Source organism: Myiozetetes cayanensis, unplaced genomic scaffold (assembly GCF_022539395.1).
Source record: "Myiozetetes cayanensis isolate MyiCay16 unplaced genomic scaffold, myiCay2020 scf2-11, whole genome shotgun sequence".
In the NCBI taxonomy this organism is placed as follows: domain Eukaryota; kingdom Metazoa; phylum Chordata; class Aves; order Passeriformes; family Tyrannidae; genus Myiozetetes; species Myiozetetes cayanensis.
The window spans coordinates 29,642,332-29,664,634 of record NW_026087411.1 but is presented as its reverse complement, the minus strand read 5'-3'; the positions used below and the strand labels follow the sequence as shown (position 1 = coordinate 29,664,634).

General features: G+C 41.2%; 1 protein-coding gene across 1 annotated transcript in view; it reads right to left on the bottom strand.

The window, feature by feature from the left end:
* The window catches only part of LOC126639723 (potassium channel subfamily K member 17-like), a 30,140-nt gene that overhangs the window by 5,066 nt on the left and 2,771 nt on the right, over positions 1–22,303 (bottom strand). Inside the window, exons 2-4 of the mRNA XM_050314857.1 lie at positions 9,173–9,287; positions 1,285–1,451; positions 73–241 (exon numbers count right to left, since the gene is read on the bottom strand). Coding sequence (XP_050170814.1) covers positions 73–241; positions 1,285–1,451; positions 9,173–9,287 — 451 coding nt within the window. The remainder of the gene's footprint in view (positions 1–72; positions 242–1,284; positions 1,452–9,172; positions 9,288–22,303) is intronic.

The following is a 22,303-nucleotide window of genomic DNA, read 5'->3' as shown; positions in this document are numbered from 1 at the left end:
GGGGAGCTTCATATGCCATGCATTTGACTTTGTTGTTCAGCAGATGAAAGCGACGAAATGTGAACTACTCACCAACCACATAATCTCCAAACCCTATAGTGCTGAGGGTAATAAAGGAATAGTAGAAGCCTTCTTCATAAGACCAGCCTTCTTTGTCAGAGAATAACAAGGGAGGTAGCAAGAGGAACAATAACAAGCCAGTTACCAGTGCACAGGTCTTCATCAGGAAAGAAGCTTTATTCTAGAAAAACAGGAAGAAAAAAAGCTTATGAAGGACTCCACAGAAATATACAAACGTTCATTACGTTCCATTATAATAAATAGTGTGGATCTCCCAGTGTGTTGATTTTAGCTGGGATGGTTATTTTCTTCATAGTAGCTAGTCCATACTAGCTGTACTTCAGATTTGTGCTGAAAACAGTATTGATAATACAGGGCTTTTCTTCTTCTCATCCCACCCCACCAGTGAGTAGGATGGGGGGTACACAGGAATCCGGGAGGGGACACAGTCAGGAGAGCTGACCCCAACTGATCAAAGGGATATTCCATACCATATGGCATCACGCTCAGCATACAAAGCTGGGGGAAGAAGGAAGAGCGGGATATTCAGAGTGATGGCATTTGTCTTCCTAAGTTACACATGATGAAGCCCTGCTTTCCTGGGGATGGCTGAACACTTGCCTGCTGATGGAAAGTGGTAAACAAATTCCTGGGTTTGTTTTGCTCTGCTTGCATGCACAGCTTTTGCTTTACCTGTTAAACTGTCTTTATTTGAACCCATGACATTTTTCACTTTTACTCTTCTGATTTTCTTCTCCATCCCACTGAAAGGAATGAGTGAGTGGCTGCATGGTGCTTAGCTGCCAGATGAGATTAAACTTCAACATCCAGTCAACACAAACTGGGCATCACCTTCATGAGTCATGCCAGTTTAAAGCCTATTCCACAAATGTTCCCATATAACTTACTCAGGCAATTCTAACTATGACTGATGATAAACAGACCAGATAGTCTGGGACTGTGCATGGCTCTCATGCTTTAGCACTTCTGTTGCTGTAGGGGAAGTCATTCATCACAGAATTTCCCTCAATTAATAAACAACCTTATCTGACACCTCATAGGGCTGTCACAAACTAAATTTATTTGCTTCCAGTTATTCCTGAATATTACTGCCTTTTTGGCCAAATAGGTAGGCAGGTTGTCCTTGTTAGTCAGAGGATGTCAAATACCAGACAATGTCCTCTGTCTTTGTTTCCTCGAGATATACCCATCCACACTGCTTACCTGCCAATGAAACACCTCCTCTAGGCGATGGGCACAATGCTGAACCCCAAGCAGCATCAGCTGCCCAATTTCATTCAGGAGTATGAGGTTCAAGGGAATTCCAAAAAGGGCAAACACGATGCAGAAGATTCGACCAACTGCAGTGCTGGGGCTCAGGTTCCCATAGCCTAGGCAGGGAAGGAATGAAGCATTAAATCTAAAATATTCTTTGCTTGCCCTCCTCCCCTAGAGGGGTAAACCTCCATCTTCTAAAGAAGTTAGACAAGAACGTCACTGCTCCAAAAGGACCTTTTTTATAAATAACTGTAAGTTACATCCATTGTTTGTCATATCCTATTGTAGGTTGGAAAATAACATTACTTTCCCTGCCAATTTTGTTTAGTTCCTTTTCCATTTACCAGTGAATTTCCTCTCCCTACCCACCGTCCTGGCTGGGATGTGACGTAAATGAAAACCTTCCGTTTAGCTCAATTTTTGTAAGCATTGTTGGCATGGGGTTTGCTGGTAAATGATCCTGCATGGCTGTCAGATGGTCTCTGAATCACAACAATAGTGTTTTAATTATAACAACCACCCTTTTCTACCTTTGTCCCACAGGACTAGTGAACTTCACACTGCCTCTTTGCTTATACTCCTCATTTGCACCAAATACACCTTAAATTATCAAAATAATTGTCCAGAGTCTAATAAAGGTCCTGCCTTGCAAGCATGGCCTTGCTTGTATCCTCAGACCATTATGCCTTCAAAATCACTGCTGCAGTATTTGTCTTTGTTCCCCACACTTACTTTTTAAAATGTCCTGTAAATTTACAGACTCACACTTCTTCAGTTTCAAGTGTTTTATGCCACAGAAAAGTCAGATTTACCTGTGGTTTATTTCACAGGATGCTTTCTAAGACAGGGGAAGAAACAGCACATCACAAGCATTTCAACTGTGATTTAGCCAGTCAGAGACCTGTGGCCTTGACTTCATTTCAAAATCACCTCTGCTCATTAGAGATTGGTGCACGTCCACATGCAAGATTATCTTTTCACCACAAATAATGATATCCCCTCCTGGTGACACCCAAGGTTAGCACAGCCCCAAGCACAGGTGCCTTCCTATCTGCATTTAGGTGGTGTAGCCCCAGGGCAAGTGAGCAGTGCCCAGAAGGGAGAGGTCCCAGGGCTGGGCTCTGTACCCCAGATAAGTGAGAGCACAAACATCTGTGGTTAATCAGATAGAGTCCCATTCCTTCACTAAACTCTGTCACATGCCAGCTGCAATAAGCCACTGACCAACAATGTAGAAATGCATGCAACTGTGAGCTGGGGATATCTACATGTCCTGTGCCATGTTTTGTGCTAACAAAAGTCTCTCGCCGTGAACAACTCTGCAGTTAATTGTGCATGTGCCCCAGCAAACTAAACCCAGAAAAAGGTCTGGGGCAAACTATTTCCAAGTATGCACCTGCACAAATTCAAAGTTTTACTATAGGGGGGACCTCCCCTCCAACAATTTTAGACTTGAATGATTTGTGAGCCCCTGAGTCTAACATATATGATAGCACATAATATAGCTCCAAAGCAGCCCCCTAGCAGCCTCTCCCTGGGAGAGGGCAGAGCATCCCTCAGAAAGAAGGGGATGCTGTTATATAACTAGAGATTATTTAACAATACAGTCAAACAAAGGGGTTAAATTAGGACTTCATTCCAGTGCTATGTTCGGCTTTATAATGTTTACACATCTTTCCCCACATGTAATTATTGATTTCTGTCAGCTTTCACCATTTCTAGACTAACAGGTGCGGTAAATGAGACATGCAGGCAAGTACGTCCAGTAGATGATCCCACCTAAATGAATTAAAGGGAGATGTGGCTGGTGTGATGCATTTCACACTGGCTATGCCACTGTCAGTGGATTAATTCCCATTTTTCCCTTTTGTGGACTCATCTGGCCCCAGTAGAAAGTGCTGGGGGGGGATGTCATTTACTGTAAGGTTGGAGTCTGAACATTATTTACATACATTTACGGCCAGCAATTCCCAAGGTGGTTTCCCCCATTCTCTTTGCCCCTCTTTTCCTTCTAGATTAAGTTTTAAAAGACTGTGTAATGTCTTGGGCAGTTCTTTTTACCACAGCTTTCCAAGTTATTCAGTCTCTGGAGAAAATCAACAGATAAAAGAAGAAAGGCCTGTGACCTCAGATCACCATGTGAAGCACAGCAGCCTCCAGAATTTTGGGGATGCCACATAGTGCTGACTGGAGAGCATTTAAGGTTAAACTGTACATTACAATTTAGAGTGGCAAATTCAATATGTGTATATTGAATGTGTATATGAATATGTACATATGTATATATGCACATTTAGAGTGGCAAATTTAATAATGTAAGAAGGTCTAATGTGCACAGTAAGCCCAGCACTCAAAACACCAGACCTGCTTTGCATTTGATTTCTCTGGTTCCCTTTTCCCTCGGGCTCAGCAGCTCAAGACAATTTTCTAAAGACTTGATGAGCAGCTGCTGTACATACGCCAAAAAGCCACAGTCCTGTTAGCTTTTTATACAGGATACAAAATTTAATCAAACAGCACAGGAGACTTCAGATTATGCAAAATGTCCAGAAATTTATTCCTGGCTGATGACATCCACTTGCCTTTGCATTAGACAAATAGATGCCAACCTAGTTGTCTATAAACCTCAACTGTTATGCAATTCAAGCAGGAATAGGTAAATATGACATATCCTCTTCAGTAAATGGAATTAGGGTAATTGGTGTCTTATACCATTGTGAGCTATACATTAGAAGATCTGAACCAAACTCAGAGACTAAAACTACCCTGGCAGTTGTGTCACATCCCTCATGAGTCTGCTGCTGGGATGTCACCTAGTACCTGCCTGATCCAAGAGACACCAAAGGATGGTCACTAAAAACTGCACAGACATCAAAATATGTTTTCACTGAAGCTTGATTAAGTGCATGTACAGCACTCTCATTTTGAAATAAAGTGTAAAGTAAGTTAAGCTTCTTTACAAGAAGCAAAATAAGAGTAGTTTTGTTTCTAAATGTTCATATCCATGTGCTTTAACTTATGTGCTTCTTTTATATATATTAAGTAATTCAGGATTTTTTCCCTGCTTTCCCATTACAGTCCCTTACATATGGGCTTTGGAAGTTCTGTGGACTTGTAAAGAAGATGAGATTTGTTAGTAAAAGATCTTTTCATTCACAGGACAACATCCTATTTGCAGTATTCTCAGTTCAACTGAGGCAACTGCAACTTCCTGCTACCCACAGTGAGAGATTTGTTTAGCTCCCGTTCTCACTGCCCAGATGTAAAAGAGTAGTTTCAGCAAAAAGTGATTAAAACAAAAACTAAGTGTCTTTCACAGGCTGAAAATCATCTGCAAACTTACAAAAATATTTAATCTGTGGAAAAAACCCAGTGGACAAAAAAAACCAACAAAAAACCAAACAACAAACAAAAACCACACAAACCAGGAGGAAGAGTTGCTTCCCTCACCTGTAACTTTATCAGTGGTTTAGCATTCAAACACATTTTTGGGGGAGATTTGGTTTAATTCTTTCTCCTACTTGAGAGTATACAAGCCATCACTTCCTACAGGAATGACCTAATGCCAAATTTACAGAGTGCTCTCGTTGATAGTATTTTGCTTTGAACACCCAGACACTCACCTAAGTCTAGGAGGCAGGTGGCTCAGGGTCACTGAACAGTTCAATGAGGGGTGTCAGTCCCAGAATTACTTTATTTTGCATTAGACATTTAAATACTCAAAAATGCTCCACTTGGCATTTGGGGTGATCTCCAGTGAGTCACATTCCTCTTATTCCAGGCACTGGAGGAAGTTATACCCTCAAACTACCTAGCTCCTTCCACCATCAGCTCCTCCTCTAATATTTTTCAGAAAATCTAAACTTTTCTTTCCCTTGCGATCTCTTACAAGTAACCTGAATGTTTTAATCTGGGATAAATGAAAGGTTAAGCTCATGAAAAATTCAGATGTTTTATTGAGAAAAAGAATATGCAAATTCACTTTAGACAGAAAATATGTCTTCATATAATTCAAAGTGGAAAAATACAGAAATAAACCTACTGATCACTCACACAGCCTTTCATGTTTGTCTGATTCCTGAAAATGTGAGCATGGGCCCAGTTCAGCTGGAAGGTGCCCTTGATAAAGCCCTCATTACCCTGGTCTGATCTCACAGTTGACTGCTTTAAGAACACAGTTGCACTAGAGACCTGAGGTACTAGGAAGACTGAATTATCTTATGATCTTACAAGCATTAAGGTTTTCAGAGATCATTTGGTACGATCTACACTCAACTGAAGATCAGCAAGTCAGGGCTTCCTGTTCTCCCTCATAATTTGATTGCCTCCATGAGAATAACTACATAAACCAAATAAACATATTTGGCTTCTCAAGCTTCTTGTGAGATTTTGTATTACACCCATCAAGTCTGCTTCAAGTTCAGGAACACTTGTCAGCTGGACACAGCCACTGAGCTCAGGACACCTGACATGGGAAATCAGTTATTTCCCATTCATCCACCCATGGAGGATGACCTTCCTAAGGCCTCCCTAGTAATCTAGTGATTACTAGAGATGGAAAGAACAGGAAGAAGGTCTTTCCCTTCCTTTCCACATGGTGAGATGGCCTATTTTATATTTAAAAAAGAGCCTTTGAAACTCCTACAAATGAATCCTTTGCTGTGCAGCAGAAAATGGTAAGGCAGCACTAGGCAAAGGCATCCACCCACCCAATATCAAGGGGGACGTTCAGGTTAGAGAGGACACTACTCTCCCATCTACTCTTAGACAGACAACTGCAGCCTCAACACAAAGCCCTTCCTTAGCACTTTCTCTGAAATTACACCACCCAGAAGTCATTTGACTTTGGGAATTTTCATCTTGTGCCCAACTCTCAGCTTGCTTTGACCTCTGCCCTGTTAGTCCAAACTAACTAGGAGGAAAGTAAACAAAGAAAGGAGAGACTGTGTCGGCAAGGGATAAAGAAGTCTGAGAGATAAAACCAGCTTCTCTTTCTTTAATCATGTTTAGTACTACATCTCTAAAGGAACTCTGAAGATGACCCTTCAAGGCATTGGAGAGAGGGTTCCTATGGAAAAAATCTGCAGAAAATAAGATAACAAAAAAACTGAGATGACATTACATGTCAAAGACAGCAATGAAGAAAGCACAGAAGCATAACAGCGGAGAAAAGGAATCAGATGGCCAGGGCTGTCCATCCCACATGATCGAAAGTTATAAATGCAGTAAATTCAATTCCCAAGACTGGCCAAAAACTACATAGGCTTTGGGGTACTTTAAACAACAGGTTTTAGTTCATACACATCTCTTCTTTAAACCTTTGGGATTAGGGTACCATGTATGCCCAGCCTGCAGGTTAGAACTTGCTTTTTTTTTTAAGCAAAATTTGTGTGCTGCTTTTAATTACTAGTGGAAATAGATGAGGTTCTCATTTAAATGGAAGAAGGGTACAGCACAGAAGATGCTGCAAAAGGAGACATGGAGAGTCAAATCTTGCCAGTGGGGAAAGAAGCTAATGCTCCTCAGTTAGTCTGAATGAGGAAAGAAGATAACACCCTTCCCATATCCCAGTGAGAAAGTATTCTGGAAAGGACTTGAGAAACACACCAAGACTTCTGAGGGGGGTTGAAGTACCTAAAGCAGAACACAGTTGACAGAATGGAAATAGTATCTCAAAGGAAAGTGATGAAGGTGAAAGTGATAGTGTCTTTGGTAGCACTGTTTGAGAAGAGGAAGGAAAAATGTCACAAAGACATTATGTAGCATAAGAGGCCAGCAAGACACAAATTGCATTAGTTGCAGAGAAAGAATATGGAAGAGACAAACAGGCCAAAGAAGGACTTGCAGCAGCTGGAACACATGGAATATGAGTCCACCCAGATTCTTCAGAATCTTTATATAGTAACCCTAAATTCCTGGGAATCTCTCTTTCTCCATTATCATCTTAACTCCACCCTTTGTGAACTCCTTTGCCAGAATGCCTTGGGCTTTAACTCCTACACGTTGATCTTGTGAAGCTGGATCTGCTTTCCCTGGTTCCCTAATCACAGCCTAGGACAGGCGCTTACGTGGCAAGGAAGGACACTAAAACCTCAACAAATCATCAGGAAACGTTCACAACTGTCATTTACCCCACTGCCATGCCTTATAAATGAAGTTTCCTCTTGTGACTCACTCCTGTGAACTTCATTGAGTTCTTTAGAAAGGAGTTTGACTCTTTGCTTGACATCAGTTGTCTTTCCCAGTGACACAGAAGTGACTTGTATGGCATTCTCAACTCCACAACTGAAAAATCATGAACAAGTCCCTAGAGTCACAGCATCAGCTTTAAAATTCTGAGATAGAGAGCTGTAATATTTGATTCTTTTCAACTGCTTCTGCTGTCCTGTCCCATCCTTCCTCCTCTAGCCATCAGTGCAATGAGTTTACTTAAAGAAAGAGGGGAAAAAAAAAAAGAAAAAAATAGTGTAGCTTAGCAGCCAGAAATGCTTAGGCTAGATCTCTGCCAACATCACAAATTCCCCTTATATTTTAACATGATAAATTTGATTCTTCCTGAATATCATTAACTTAAATTGGTTGTGTTAAAACAGTCACTCTGATGACTTATAAACTGATCAGGATTCAGTACTAAAGCAAGCAAAGCAGCTCTGAGCAGATGCTGCTTTGCACCTAAGGCTGGAAGAAACGGCCCAGGCTCTGCACTGAACACCCACTGTCTAGTGAGCCTCCACTGCCATCATCTGGCACAACCCGTGTGTGGTAGCACAGCACCTTAGAAGTGTATTCCCAAACAGAACAATGCATGTGCAAAAGAGCTGGGCAGAAGGATGTACCGAGTCATGGGAAGATGACACCACACCACCAACCACTCACTCCCACCCCCGCAAAAAACCCACAAACCCTCTCCTTCTTTGAGCTCAGGTGTGGGGGCTTAGTGTTCTAGAGACAACGGAACAACCAGAAATCAAAAGAATGTGCCATTTAGGTGCAAAAAGAAAATACATGATTTGAAAATATATTTGCAATTGAAGGGAGCTGGCAAATTCAAGACAAATTAGTAAACCTATGATGGATTTTTGATATTCAACAACCATCTCTCCACATACTCTCCCCTGGTTTTTTATAATACTGGGTCACACCATAAAAAAAAGACATAAAGGCAAGTTATGAATGGTTTTTGGGGACTGGGAACATGAAACGACAACAATTAATAGCATCTGTCTTAATTAACTCTGTACCCAGTACATTTTATTGTTTCCATTTTCTCCGCTCTACTTATTTCCATCGTTCCTTCATGGCTTTGCATTAGTTGTTTGCTGAAACCTGAGTCAACTGAATTGTGATGTTTATCCAGCTATTTAACTTTCACTTGAACAAGCAGGTCCTCATCCAACACAGATAGCAATAAGAAGGAATTAATTAATAAATATAGCCTCTGAAGATGCAGCAGCCAGTATTAAGAGTGTTTCAAAATCATTCCTTTCCTTGTGATAGGAAAAGCCCATTTCAATGCACAATTCACCTCACACCTCTCAGAGCCCACTAGGCTTGGGGAAGTACAGGGGCACTGCAGCACCAAGAAGTTCAGGCCCCAAAAAGCTCTGTAACTTAGTAGGAATATGGACTGAGCTAACTATCCCTACATATAATCAGTAAGAGACCATTACTGTGCTGGCACTGACAAAGCACTTCTAGGGCTAGGTTCATGGGTGCTTATCTGCTGCATAATATAGACAAGCTACAGGAAGACCCACAGTTCTGGAGCAGCATCTGCCCTCATTCCCACTCTTTTCCTACCTTTGAGGTGTCCCTGAAAATAGGGAACTCTTACCAATGGTTGTTATTGCAGAGATGGAGAAGAAGAAAGACCCACTGTAGTCCCACCTGCCCAGGCTAGTGGTGTTTCCCTGGAGGGTTATGCCACTCTTGTAGGCTTGGATGATACCCTGCAAAGAGACAATAACGTGAGATCCCACAAACCCCCTTATGGCAAGTATATGTGACTGGCATTTCTACTTCTGGTTGGTAAGGTCACAAACTACAACTACTTCCGACTCTGTTGTTTCCCTTTTAATAGAGGATATCCTGTGCCTTAGAGACCAAGCAGCTCCAAGGTCACAAAAGCCAAAGGCAGCATATTGCTTCTAAGAAAAGGACATAGGTTAGCATTATGGTTGATTCTCTTCAATTTACCTGGGAAAGACTTAGAAGTCACTATGCTGAAGCCTGCAGAATTACACTAAAATAAGATATCAGATGCCTTAATAGTGCCCCCCTCTGACTGTGCCTTCTCATGCCAATAAAATTAATGACAGTCATGTCCAAAACATCAATCACAGCACATACACTAAACATTTCACACTCACTAATCGAGAATCCCTGACAGTTAATTACCCTTGAATGCAAAGTGTAGCCAAGAATACATAAATTTCATCATTTCTGAGAATGATATGCAGATACTGAATAATACCATCACTATCTGAACAAAAAGACTGCTGATAAAGCTTTCACCATTGATAATAAAAGGAATCACTCTCAGGCTAGATTTTGATCAATTGTGGGCTTTACAAAGAAGTTGTAGCTTATGCATCCATCAAGCAAACAGGCACTTCAAGCCTGCAAAGCAAGGAAGCTTTGCCCCATTTTACTGATGCAACACGCTCTGTGTGAATTGGAAACTGTTTCCAGAGTTCCAAGCAGTAGCTTAACTACATGGACCATTATCTCTTTTCTCTAAGCCACTAGTTCTCAAACTAAGAGCAAGGAGCAGCTCAAAGATCAACACATTTTCCCAAGCAACAAACGCTGCTTGACAGTTGCATTCTCAAAAGTATCTTCATGTATTCATAACTGAAGGGAGTCTAAACAATTCAGGGTCACATTATAATCTATTGAATCTGACAACATGCTCTTCTCTTCACAAGACAGAGCAGAGAGAGCCCGTGCTCCAAAAAGAGCTAAGGATCACATGCTATATTACATTTTGCTTCCTTCAGTAAATTGTTGCCATAACTTTAGTGGGGCACCTCAAGGAAAGAATTTTTATACAGCGTGACGTAAAAGAACCAAACCCTGCTTCCCCCTCCTTGCCAAAAGAAAGAAAAAAAGAGCAAAAATATTGTACTAAGAAGTCTCCACCAGGATTTGTCTTGAATAGCTGTGTGTAATTCTTCCACTCGTCATTCTTCTTCCAGGTCTGCTGTCTGCACTGAGGTTTGTCAGATTGCATAGGGTGCAGGCTCTGATATTTCTTTGTTGCTGATCTCTGACAATACTTAACCTCTGGTTTAAGAAGTATAAGAAATTCTGGAGACAGTGGCCTAGTCAGGAATCACAGTTCCCATGAATATAAAATAACTCCCAAGCTAAGCCGTACAGCAAGGGAGACAATGGAAATTTATACAGATGACCTGTATTTCTTTTCCCTCCAGAAACTAGTGGTTAAATTTGAAATCAAAAGCTTGTTATTTTCCTCAAACTTTCTTTCTGTAAATTGCGATCTCTGCAGTTTTAAGCAGTTAGTCTTGAACACATATATACCTGCTGGAACAGCAACAGTCCAGCTTGATCAGATAGACTCAAAAATCCTAAATATGCAGCATGTTTGTTGTCCATTCTCCTGCCTGACCTCCTGCTGATAAAACCTTAGCATTTGACAACATTACACACAACATCAAGTCTTTAAAGTCAGAAGCACTTAAGAACTACACAGGACTGCAAGAACGCGTGGCTTAATTGGCCCCAGGAAATGGAAAATTCTTCATGCAGAAAGGGGAAACAAAAAGCCTACATGAGACATCATGTGAGAAGCAAGCAGCAGTAATGAAGTCATTAAACACTTAATGTCACATCCTTGCACCACTTCCACTCTGCACACTTTAGAACAAAGAGGTTGAGCAGTTGTGAGCACCCACGACAGCTCTGCAGTGACTTCCAACAACTCAGCATCCCAGAGCCACTGTCTTAACTTTCCCCAAGGTGATGCTACTGCCAGGAAGCATAGCATGTGTCTTCAGAGTCTGCAGACAGGCTACAGTATTTGCCCCAAAATGGCACAACGACCTGCACTACTCTCACGGGGAAGGAAGGTACCACATAACCATTACTCACTGGCAAAGAGCCACTGAGCCTGCAGCGTGTCAGCTGTTTTCTGTGTCTGGTATTGAGGAATATGGTATGTTTGCTGCAGGTTTTCAAGACAGTAAGCTTCTGGCTACCCAATTCTTTGTTAAATCTTGTTATCAAACATCCAGATAACATCATTAACCATTAGGTTCACTGCCCTGTGGAAGCCAGCCCAACATGGGGACCACTGAATACTCATGCAAATCAAAGCTCTTGAATAAATTAACATTCCCAGAAGAAATGTCAAATTCATTATTGTTAGGAAGAAAGAGCTACTGAGGTCATCCTTAAAGGGGAAGATTCACAGTATGTAGGGTTAAGGATACCAGCTTTTGTTTTTTCAAAGTAAAAAATGTTTTATTATACTAACTAGAATTAACCTTTGACACACAGTAACAATTATGACAGAAAATTAAAGATTGACTCTTCTGAGAATGGTAGAACTAATGGAGCTTGCCTTCCTGCAGATGTGCCCATGGAGGCAGATTCATGAAACAGAAATCCATAGATAGCTATTAATGCACAGAAATTACTTCTGGCACAGGAAGTAATTGAACTGCAAACTCCTGAAGGCTGAGTGAGCATCTAGAAAGATATCAGTGAATATTCTCCCTAAATTAATATGTTCTTTTAGACTTCTGCTTTTGGCTATTGCTCTTTTTCATAGAAAAATTAAGAGCAGTTTATAATTTTAGAAAGAATACAGGAAAAAAAAAACCAGCTAATAAACACTCTAACAGAACAGCTAAATTCTCCCTGCTTTTTCCATTGAAGAGGCACTGATACATCTCTGCCACTAATTTTCAAATAAACTCGGGTTTATCGGCCTGTGAGTTCCAGATGTACTAAAAAGAAAGTGAATCATACATGTTGGGTCATAACTTGGTTTCTTTTGCCTGCCTTTTTGAGAACCAGACATTTTGTTTTGCTTTACACGCATTCTGGAGGTGAAATCCTAGGGGTCTTCCTTTTTCTCTTAATTAGGCAAGTAATTCATACAGCATCTGCCTCAAAACCTAATGCATTAAAGGTCACCCATCAGAAGCAGCATTATAAATTCAGTGTTCAAAAGCAGGTATCTGCCTGGTCTAAGACCCCAGTCAATACCACCAACTGCTCCATTTCAGTATTTGTTGTGTTTGAAGAGCACGGGCCTGATATTTTGGGAACTTCAAAGGTCATATGCAACTCAAAGAAGAACAGAAAGGAAGCGGGTGGTGGTTAAAATAATCAGAAAGAAACAGAACTCAGTGGTTCCTTGGTTTCTACTGACAGACAAGCTGTACAACATAAAACCACAATTTCACTTCTCTGCACTTATTTCCCCCCCTCTCTAAAATGATAATAATTTGCAGTTCACAGCAACTACTTCATCTGTAGCTCACAACGCTTATATAGTTTTAAGCTACAGAAAAAAGTTTCTATGGGTATTATTGTAACTGCTATAGGGCTAATAAATTGAGATATTTTAGATTTTTAGTCTTCATGAATCAATGAAACTTCATTTGCAGACTGTCACATTTTCTCAAGTAGGCTGTTCTGTTCCTTGTCCATGCAAGTAGGCTTTGCATGGTGCTATCTAATATTGTCATAGCTGGTGCTTACAACACCAGCATGATATCCATTTGAAGCAGTCTATTTAAATGTAACATCTGTCCTGTTGCCTGTGGGATAAAACATGCCCCAGTATACCCAAACTGGGAGTCCAGCTCCATTTTGCTCAACCACAAACTCTGAAGTTTCAGTTCGGAATGTCATAAACTAATGATTGCAAATGCAGGCTTTATGTTAGATCATTATATCTCAGTACAAATCAAAGCCTTGTTTTGTGCATATTTCTGCAGGGAATTCCCTCCTTGAATTCAAGCTCAGTGGTAGCTCCACAAGGAAGCCGTGGATTTCTGCTGACTCCCTTGTTGAACTTATTTTAGGATGGCAATACCCCTTTTTTCCTTCTATTTTACTATTAATTAGAATAATCATTGCTGATTCTTCCTGCAGGACCATCCAAATACAACATTATACTGATTTCCTTATTTGAGTAAACAAAATAACTTAAAAAAATTAAATCACTCTTAAAGACTGACTTCCTTTTAGCCCTTCATATCTCTTGTGGCTGCACTTCCACGAATTACTGTTAAGGAGTACTTCATCCAGCCTGGAGAAGTCTTATCAAGCTACACAGCTTTGTAGCAACAAATCCAACACAGTTACAGTCATACTAGAAAAAAATCAAATCACAGAAAGTAATTACACACAAGAGCTCTTTTGTTTATTTTGTCTAGCTAAAAAAAAATAAATCCAAAACAAAACAAAAGAAACCCCAAAAAAGTGAGGTGGCTGGTTCTACCAGGACATCTGCTTAAGTATCCAGAAGTTTTCTACAGGCTCAGCCTACAGAGTTTGGTTCCCTCTTCACATTTGAGTGTAACATCATTTTCCCCTGCAAAATGTAGGTTTATTCTCTATTTGCTGCAGAGCTGCTCTATCCTTCAGCCCTACTCATAAGTCTCTTTTATCATGTTTGCTGTGTTATGAGTTCTGGGCAACTCCCAGATTTTCCAGCTTACACACTTCCTCTCTTCCAAGATCCTCATCACATGTGGGCTCCTCCACCACCAGCCTGGGGCTGCAGCACGACTTCTGATCACCAAGTACTGCAAAAGGCAGAACTATTATTTAATCTGACCTCCTTAACACCAACTAGAAAATTAATCTTTCTCCTCTGCACTCACAACTGCATGTGACTAGGATACAGTTTACAAAAAAAGCATTTAAGATCAGGAATAAAGAATGAATTCCTGTGTATATGTAAACTGTGGCACTATTTTCCTTGCAGTCTCTTTCTGCAGAACATTGTGCTTCTCTTTCCTTTTATAATCTTTACAGAAAAAAAAACAACAAAAACGCTTTATCTAAATGATTAAACAGACTGATTCTAATCTACCTGCATGCCCTCCCCAAAACGAGCAAGGTCTAAAGAGAAAAACGGGAAAGCAAAGCCCCAGAAGACTAGGACTCTACCAAGTATCTCCAAAAGGATTCCTGACTATTTTCTTCTGGAGGAAACTATCATGGAAAGAATCATACAAATGACCCTTTTATAAACCATGGCTCCTCTCACTGCTGCTGCCCCATGTTTCTGAACTGTGGAATTGTGGTCAGTGGTCACAGTAATCTTGAGATATCTTTCAAAGGCAAAAGCAGTATTTACTAAATGTATTTGAAAGCAGTTCTCAAGGAAGGCCAAAATGTATGTGAATGGATTAGTTTAAATAACGTGAGACTGTGAGATTAAAGTTTAGTTGACATTTACATACACATATCCAAAAAAAAAAAAAAAAAAAAAAAAAAAAGAGTACATGCCCTTCTGAAAATGGTTTGCCTGATTTCACTCTTTTCCTCACCTTCACAATCTATCAAGGAGGGAAAGGAGATGTTCAAAAGGCACCAAGTTGCCATTTAGATTAATGAGAAAACGACTCACATAAACTTTGTGCACTGGAAATTTCTACACAGTGTTGGCATATAAACATTCATTTATGCCTCACAGAATACCAAGCTGTAAATCACAAGAAAATGGTTAACAGTAACCTTGGTATCAGATTGCAAGGACAGAAGGTCAATTAATTTCCAAATAACTGAAAAATAGATTATTAATCACACTTTCCCAGCTATGAGCTCTGACCCCTTGTCCTTGCCTGGACAGGAAACTTATATGAATTCTGACCAAAACAAGAGCAGGCACAAGATATGATATGAATCTAAAAGAATCCAGCTGTATTTTTTTTTTTAACTTCATGTCACTTGAATAACCTGAGACCCGATCAAAGAACTGTCCCCCACCTTCCCCAGCTAACATAATTGGCACTAGTTCCTCAAAACCGAAGGAACCCTACAAGCAAAAGCACTTTTACTTTACAGCTGGGTCTGCACTACAGTTTCTAGAATTCATCTAGAAGTACTCTTCAACAGAAAAGAAGCAGAAGACATAGTATAGTAATGATGCAACCAGCGGTACTCTCAGACACTTGTACTTTTTCTGCAAATTAAGCTTGTATATGAAGGAAGAATCTGTGACAGGATTCACGGGACAAAGTGCTGCTGAATTGCAGTCACTTCTCAAACCTCAATGACAGAAGTAATTTGACAGCTGGGCTGCAACAGAAATAAGTAGCATCTGTTGAAAGGAGCTGCCTGTATAAACTACAGAACATAGCAGGTTGCATTGCATCATCCTTGTACAACTGAGATTTCCTTCCCTTGTAGTTGTTTTTCTTTTAATTGCATTAAAAAAAAAAAAAGAGTATAATGAACAAGTACCTGTAAGAGTAATTCACATCTTCAAACAACTGACAAGAATTACCATTTCTCTTTTTAGAGGGTACTCACAAGTCGTCAGCTATCCACTGCGGGTCTCAAACCTTCCTGGTTGGACAGATTATTGAGACACTTATCAGTTAATGCCAGCTTGCTACTCCCTTACTTCCACCAAGCCTGACCAGCTGTAACTGGGAATTCAATAAGAAAAAAATATCTCTCTTTAGGAAGAGGTATAATATAATAGGCTGCTGTGCTTTCCTTCTACCTTTCTCTTTTTAAACACAGGTACTAGACACTACATTTAACATTAGACCTAGGAATGAGTCAACTAACCAGAAAAAACAGTTCACCAGTAGATCTCGTCTAACAATATAGTTCTAGCCTATTACCTTACAGAAAATTATACATCTACTGCTTTATAGAATAATGATTTTATCTTCAACAAATTCTGTCAAATGTATGCTAGAATAGGATATTATTAGCACAGAATGTATATTCTTGATAAGGTATCCATGGCTCTTTTAATTAACAAGTCCAGAGAATGATGAACTGCTGTAACTTAATCAAAGTAGTAGTACATTTTGATAAGCATGAAATTAGAAAGAATAATTAGAGGGGATCAGCTCTATTTCATCTGTGACAAGTCAATTTGGTTAAATTGGGTTCTACACAGATGTTACAGCTCTACAGTACCAAGAGCCAGTGCTGTCCCTTAAAGACCCTCACCACCCTTACGCTCATCACTTGCTAGTCATCCACTGTTTCATCATCTGTGAGCAAGATTATTTTAGTAAATGGTATTTGCAGAGTTGTGTTTCCTGACATCTGTCACAATTCTCTGCTGGTTCAATGTCAGTACAAGCCAAGGTATTGATGAGGATCTCTCAGTCATGTGGGATCTCATTGCTTTTGTAAACATCTAAAACTCTCTCTGTACCTCTAGCTGTTGACTCTGCAGATAACAGTATCTAGATCCACCTGCAGGCTTTTAGTTTATAACCTGCCCTTTAGCATTAGGTCCTTTTCACTGCACCTTAAATCCTTCTAGACAAAAAAATATTTATTTAATTTAGCTTTCATTTTCTGAGTTTATGTAACTAATTGTGTTTAAACAGCATTATACATCTACAACTGAAAGTAAATGGAATGTAATAAATACAGGAAACACCTGTATTAGGGAAATATATATATATATAACAACAAAGAAAGTTTACATATTAAAAAAGAGAATGGTAGCATGAAAAGGATGTCATGGTGATAGCATAACACAGAAAAAGTCCTGTTTCAAGCCTGGCCATACAGCCAATCATCTGACCAAAGAGACACTGGCAAGGATAGCAGCTGTGTGCCTGTAACCACTGAAAATGACACAGGAAAAGCAGTGACTTAGGAGGACTGCTCAGCTGGAGCAGAGCTAAATATACCCTAACCCTACGCAATAAAACTGAGACATTTATACTAGCAGTGCATCGCACTGTGGAGTGTGTTTAGGTGTCCCCAACCCCAAAAGGTCAGTGAGGGTCTCAGCTCTAGCAGATATGCCAGTACAGAATGTGCCGTCTCTGTGCGCAGCCTCACTTTGCGGACGTTTCTTGAATCTGGAACCAGCATAATTTTTACCTGGACAGAGACTTTTACACAGCTCAGTCTGGTTACTTTTCCTCATTGTATTGAGAGTATATCACCTGAAATCTGCCTTATCATTGCATCTGTTTCCATCTTCTGCAAGTCTTCTAACTGAGAGCTTCCTCTGACATGACATCACACCCAGTAATGCTGGCATGTGAAGACCATCACCATACCTATAATAAAAGGCCAGATACTGTCCTCTTTGCATGTTACCTAATGGCTCATGAGGTGGCTTGCTCTCTGTCTTGCTTCTGGTGAACATCTGTTCATGTCACAGACTATATACAATGTTGGAAAAAATAAGCTGGGGTTAGATAGGTCAAGAAAACCAAAGTTATGTCTTCCTTGAGTAGATGTTACTAGATGCACAGTGGAGGGACATGGGGCAGCAGTCATGTGACCCCTTTCTGTTGTCCCCTATGCTGTTCTTGTTCTGATACACACATATAGGTATGCATAAACACATGAGCATACATTGCTTATTTGCTTAAACATAAAATATTTGCATGTGCTACCTTCAACTATTTAGGAAATATGGAACTGTTCAGCATCCCACAGGGGAAGAGCCAGCCAGTTCCTCCAGGTAAAAAAAAAACACCAACAAAATCCAGCTATAGGAAGCAGAGATCCACCACCACAGATGTCACACACTTTCTAACACATTCTCCTCTGTTATTCTGTTTTCATTACTGGTCTGCTATTTTCACCTTCTTCTGTCCTCTCCTTTTTAAGTATAAAATTACTTCTTCCCTGGAAAGGATCTGAGCCATAGAAATTACTGAATGAGAATTCACTGGTCTAGCTACTACAGCATGGTTTGTTTGACTTTGCCTTTCCTCCTCCCATCCTCACTCCGTGCTGTCCTGACAGCTCCCTAAAGCAGGAGCTTGCTATTGCTTTCCGTCTGTGCAAGGCTGGAACAGCGGATTTCCACTCCCAGTTGGTAACTAGGAACCAAGAGATAACCAGGTTGTAAAATTATGTTTGTACATTGCTTAGCAAACTAGGATTTTATTCCATATTGGCCCCTATACACTTAAAATAAACAGAGTTTAGAATTATCTAGAATGAAAGAGCTGTAAGAAAACAATGAGGAATTGCCAGTAATGTCAAGGCACTTAGAATTCACACACTGTTTTAAGTTTTCACAACCACTCTTTATGTCTTTCTTAATTAGCAAATAATCAGCTGTGTATCTACAATACAAGTTTCTTATCTGAAGAGGGCCAGTGATGACACTGCCTGATAAACTATGTGCAATGTACTACAATAACAACTGACTGCACAGAAAAACATTTTTTTTTTTGAGCACACACAGTAAGCAAAGTGATTGCTGCACAGGAAATTAGAAAAGAGTGTAGGAAAACAGCAATTCTGTGGATTCTCTGTTTATGATTAATTCCTCACTGTGAAAGTTATTAGAAATAGCACACAAAGCCATTCGAACTCAGTGTAGTTTCTCAGAGCACGAATGCATGCACAGACACTCTTGAAAGCTTATTTGTAACTTCCCCATCAAGGGTTTGCTCAGGTCACAATTAAGTAATCACATAGCATATTGTAACTGCATCTGGTCTAAAGGGATTTTGAGCAGCTGTCCTACTTCCTTGACTACTAGGTAGTATCAAGAATTAGTAGAGGTCAAGCTACAGTAAAACAAACCATCAGAACATTTCTACCTATTAGTTGTCATCATCTCTCCACAAGAAGTGTCTTGTCACTGTCATTCATCAAGCCCTCTTGCCCTTGCAACCGCAGGGCAAGTGCCACGCCAGATGGCTCACTGTACAATGGGCCAGTGCTGAGTGAAGCTCAGTTAAGATCTTCCTTAATTAAACACCAGACTGGTCTTCTCTGATGTTTTTCTCACTTCTATTTAAATTCCACAGCTAGCACAACATTCACTATAAATAATAAAAGTAGTTACTACAGTATCTTACAAGGGTCCAAATCTATGCCATATGTTCAGTGTACTACAGATGGCCAACAGAGGATTTACCTCTGTCAAGGGATGAGAGTGTGACACAGGTCTCCAGCATAATTTTGTCTGCCAGGGCCTTGCTGAAACACCTGACAAGAACATTAATTTGATGGTTTCCGTGGTTTTTTCTATACTGAAAAAAAAAAAAAGAAAAAGAAAAAAAGGAAGCATTTATCGAAGTTCTCTTTAGGTTCTTTGAACTGGTGGCCAGCTGCTTTGGTTTCAGTCACCATCATACACTACTTTTACAAAACAAACAAAACCCCACACCTTCCCCCCAAAAAACCCACCCAACCAACCAAATCTCAAACAAAACCCCCAGGTTTTCTTTGTTTGTTTGTCAACATCTATTTGAGGCAGACTGACCAACGCAAGCAGTACATACTCAACCACCAGCACCTACTGAACTCAAAGGGTTTGGGTAATCATAGACACTTCAATATTGTAGGTTTCTCTTTTTTTCAGAGAAAAATTAAGCAAAGAGAATCCATTTATTCCACTTTGCTCGTATCTGTACCAAAAAAAGACAACTTGTAGTTTAGTAAGATTGCATTTCCTCCTGCTTTACATTTTGCAACCATCCTGCAAACATCCTCAGAAATGTATTAAATGCTACCTTGAAAGATTTAAGGGTTTCCTATTTCCCTTTAATTAACAAGCAGAGAACGGAAAGAGTTTGGCACCAGTATAAACACCCATTACACTCACCACGACAAAACCCTTCCATTAGAATTTACCACCTGCAAGACGTCACAGACTATAATTCATTCTTAGTAAGCGCAAGAGCAAACCCAAACCACCTGCAATTAACCGCAGGTTACTGTCACGTAGTCAGACACCCCGACACTGCCTGCCTACGCTCGGGACGGCGGCGCTTCAGAACCCGTGGGACGGCGGCGGAGAACGAAACAACCTCTTTATCAGCGAGGAGAAAAGGCGGCCGCAGCCCGGGGCGCGGGGCCGGGGGAGCCCGGCGTGCCCAAACATCGCGGCCGCTGCTCGCCGAGAGAGGAGCGCTTTCTCCACGCCGTGGGCAGCTTCTCCGGGGCGGGCTGCCGTGTGAGCAAGAGACCTACACAGGGAAAAGTTTTTGGATTTTTTTTTTTTTTCATAAGTTACTCTCGAGAAGGAGGCGCGGTAGCTGCAGTTCCCACCGCCCTCTCGGCCGCCGGCCGCCCCTCACTCTGCTCGGCTCCGCCGCGCCCGGGCTCACCTCGATGAGCCCCTGCAGGGCGGGTCCCTGCAGGCAGGTGTGGTTGGCCAGCAGCTCCAGGCGCTCCTGGAGGAGGCGCTGGGCCGCCTGCACCTCGACGGGCCGCTCCAGCGCCTGCAGCACGGCGGCGCCCATGCCCAGATAGCCCACGTAGGCGGCCAGGAGCGCGGGCACCCCCCAGCGCCGCCGCCTCCGCTGCTGCGGCCGCGCCACCATCGCCCCGCGGCCACCGCCGCCCCCGCCGCTGAAGAAGCGGCTGAGCCGGGGGCGGGAGCGGGGCCGCCCGCCGGGGGGAGGGCTGTGCCGGCCGACCCCCTGCACCTCCCCCGGCCTGCCCTTGTCCACCGAGTCGGGCTGTCCTGGGAAGGGCAGGTGTTTGTGCCGCTCCCCGCTGCCGCAGCCCACCGCGCCGCCCTCGTCCTCCTGTGGCGTCCGTTCCAGAGCGCGGAGCTGCCCCAGGGGTCCCTCCTCCGCGCCGCGAGTGCCTGAGCAAGCGCGGGCACCGAGTCACCTTCACCCCTCCGAGGGATGCTAGCCAGCCCGTCTCTCAGCAAACACCAAACAAATCCAAGTACCTCTCTCACCAGCTCGCACTCCTTATAGACCACCAGTAGGTTGCGTTAATCTTTCCTCCTTCACTCAGCTGCTAATATAGTTTAAAAGGCAGCAAACAGGTATTTATGATAACAACTCTTCGATATAAATAACTGAAAAGGTAGCAAGTTTGTCAGAATCTTATTTGTAATCTGTAATTTTCCTATGGAAGTACTTTCATCATATAGGTAGCTCTCAAGACCTTTTTTTATTTTCTTGTAGAGAACCAGATCCAACGTTCCTTTCTGTTCTCTCACCAGCAGATAAAACAGCCAAGTCACTTTTGGTGTATAAAAACTTTGTAATTTACCTATTTTGTTGAGTAATGTGACCTAAAGGGGGATAAACCTGCTAGATTTCTGAACAGGATGCCTTCATACACTGTCACATGGAAATGCGTTCTCACACTGCCCTCTAACTATTTTTGCCAGGGACATGTGCATACTATTACAAATAAGGCAACTTTCAAATAGGTATTGCCCCATTGCAACTGTTGTAGTAATGTGCTTGTCTCTGGTTTTCTGGGCTGTGCTTTAAATTGACTAGCATAAACACATGTTTTTGGTAGCAAGATGCAGAAATTAATATGCAAAGATTAGACTAATTCCACAGTAAAGATATCATCCTGAGCACAGTCCTAGGAAAAAAAAAAAAGTTATACTGCTTATTGTTCAGTCTTATGTCTGCCTTTTCAGGGTGTTCATTACTGAATGATATTTAAAGGAAAAATGGAATTATGTAAAAAAGGAAAGCCTTCTATAAAAATATATATGAGAAAATAAAAATGCAAAGATACTAAAAAGAGTATATACTCGTCACCTCTTTCATTTAAGATTAGGAAATAGATACAGCTGAGCTACATTTTGACATTTTAACTACATTTAAACCCAGATAGTTTATGCAAAGCACACTGAGTATAACCATGCTGAAACATTATGAATAAACATATAGCATTTAATATTTATACTAAAGATATATAAAACAAATTACAGAGGAGACTCAGGGGTTTTAACTACAAGACAGACTGTGAAAACCCAGGACATCCAGCATGTGTTTACTAGGAAACTGGGGAGAAAGAGATCAAGATTCACAACAAG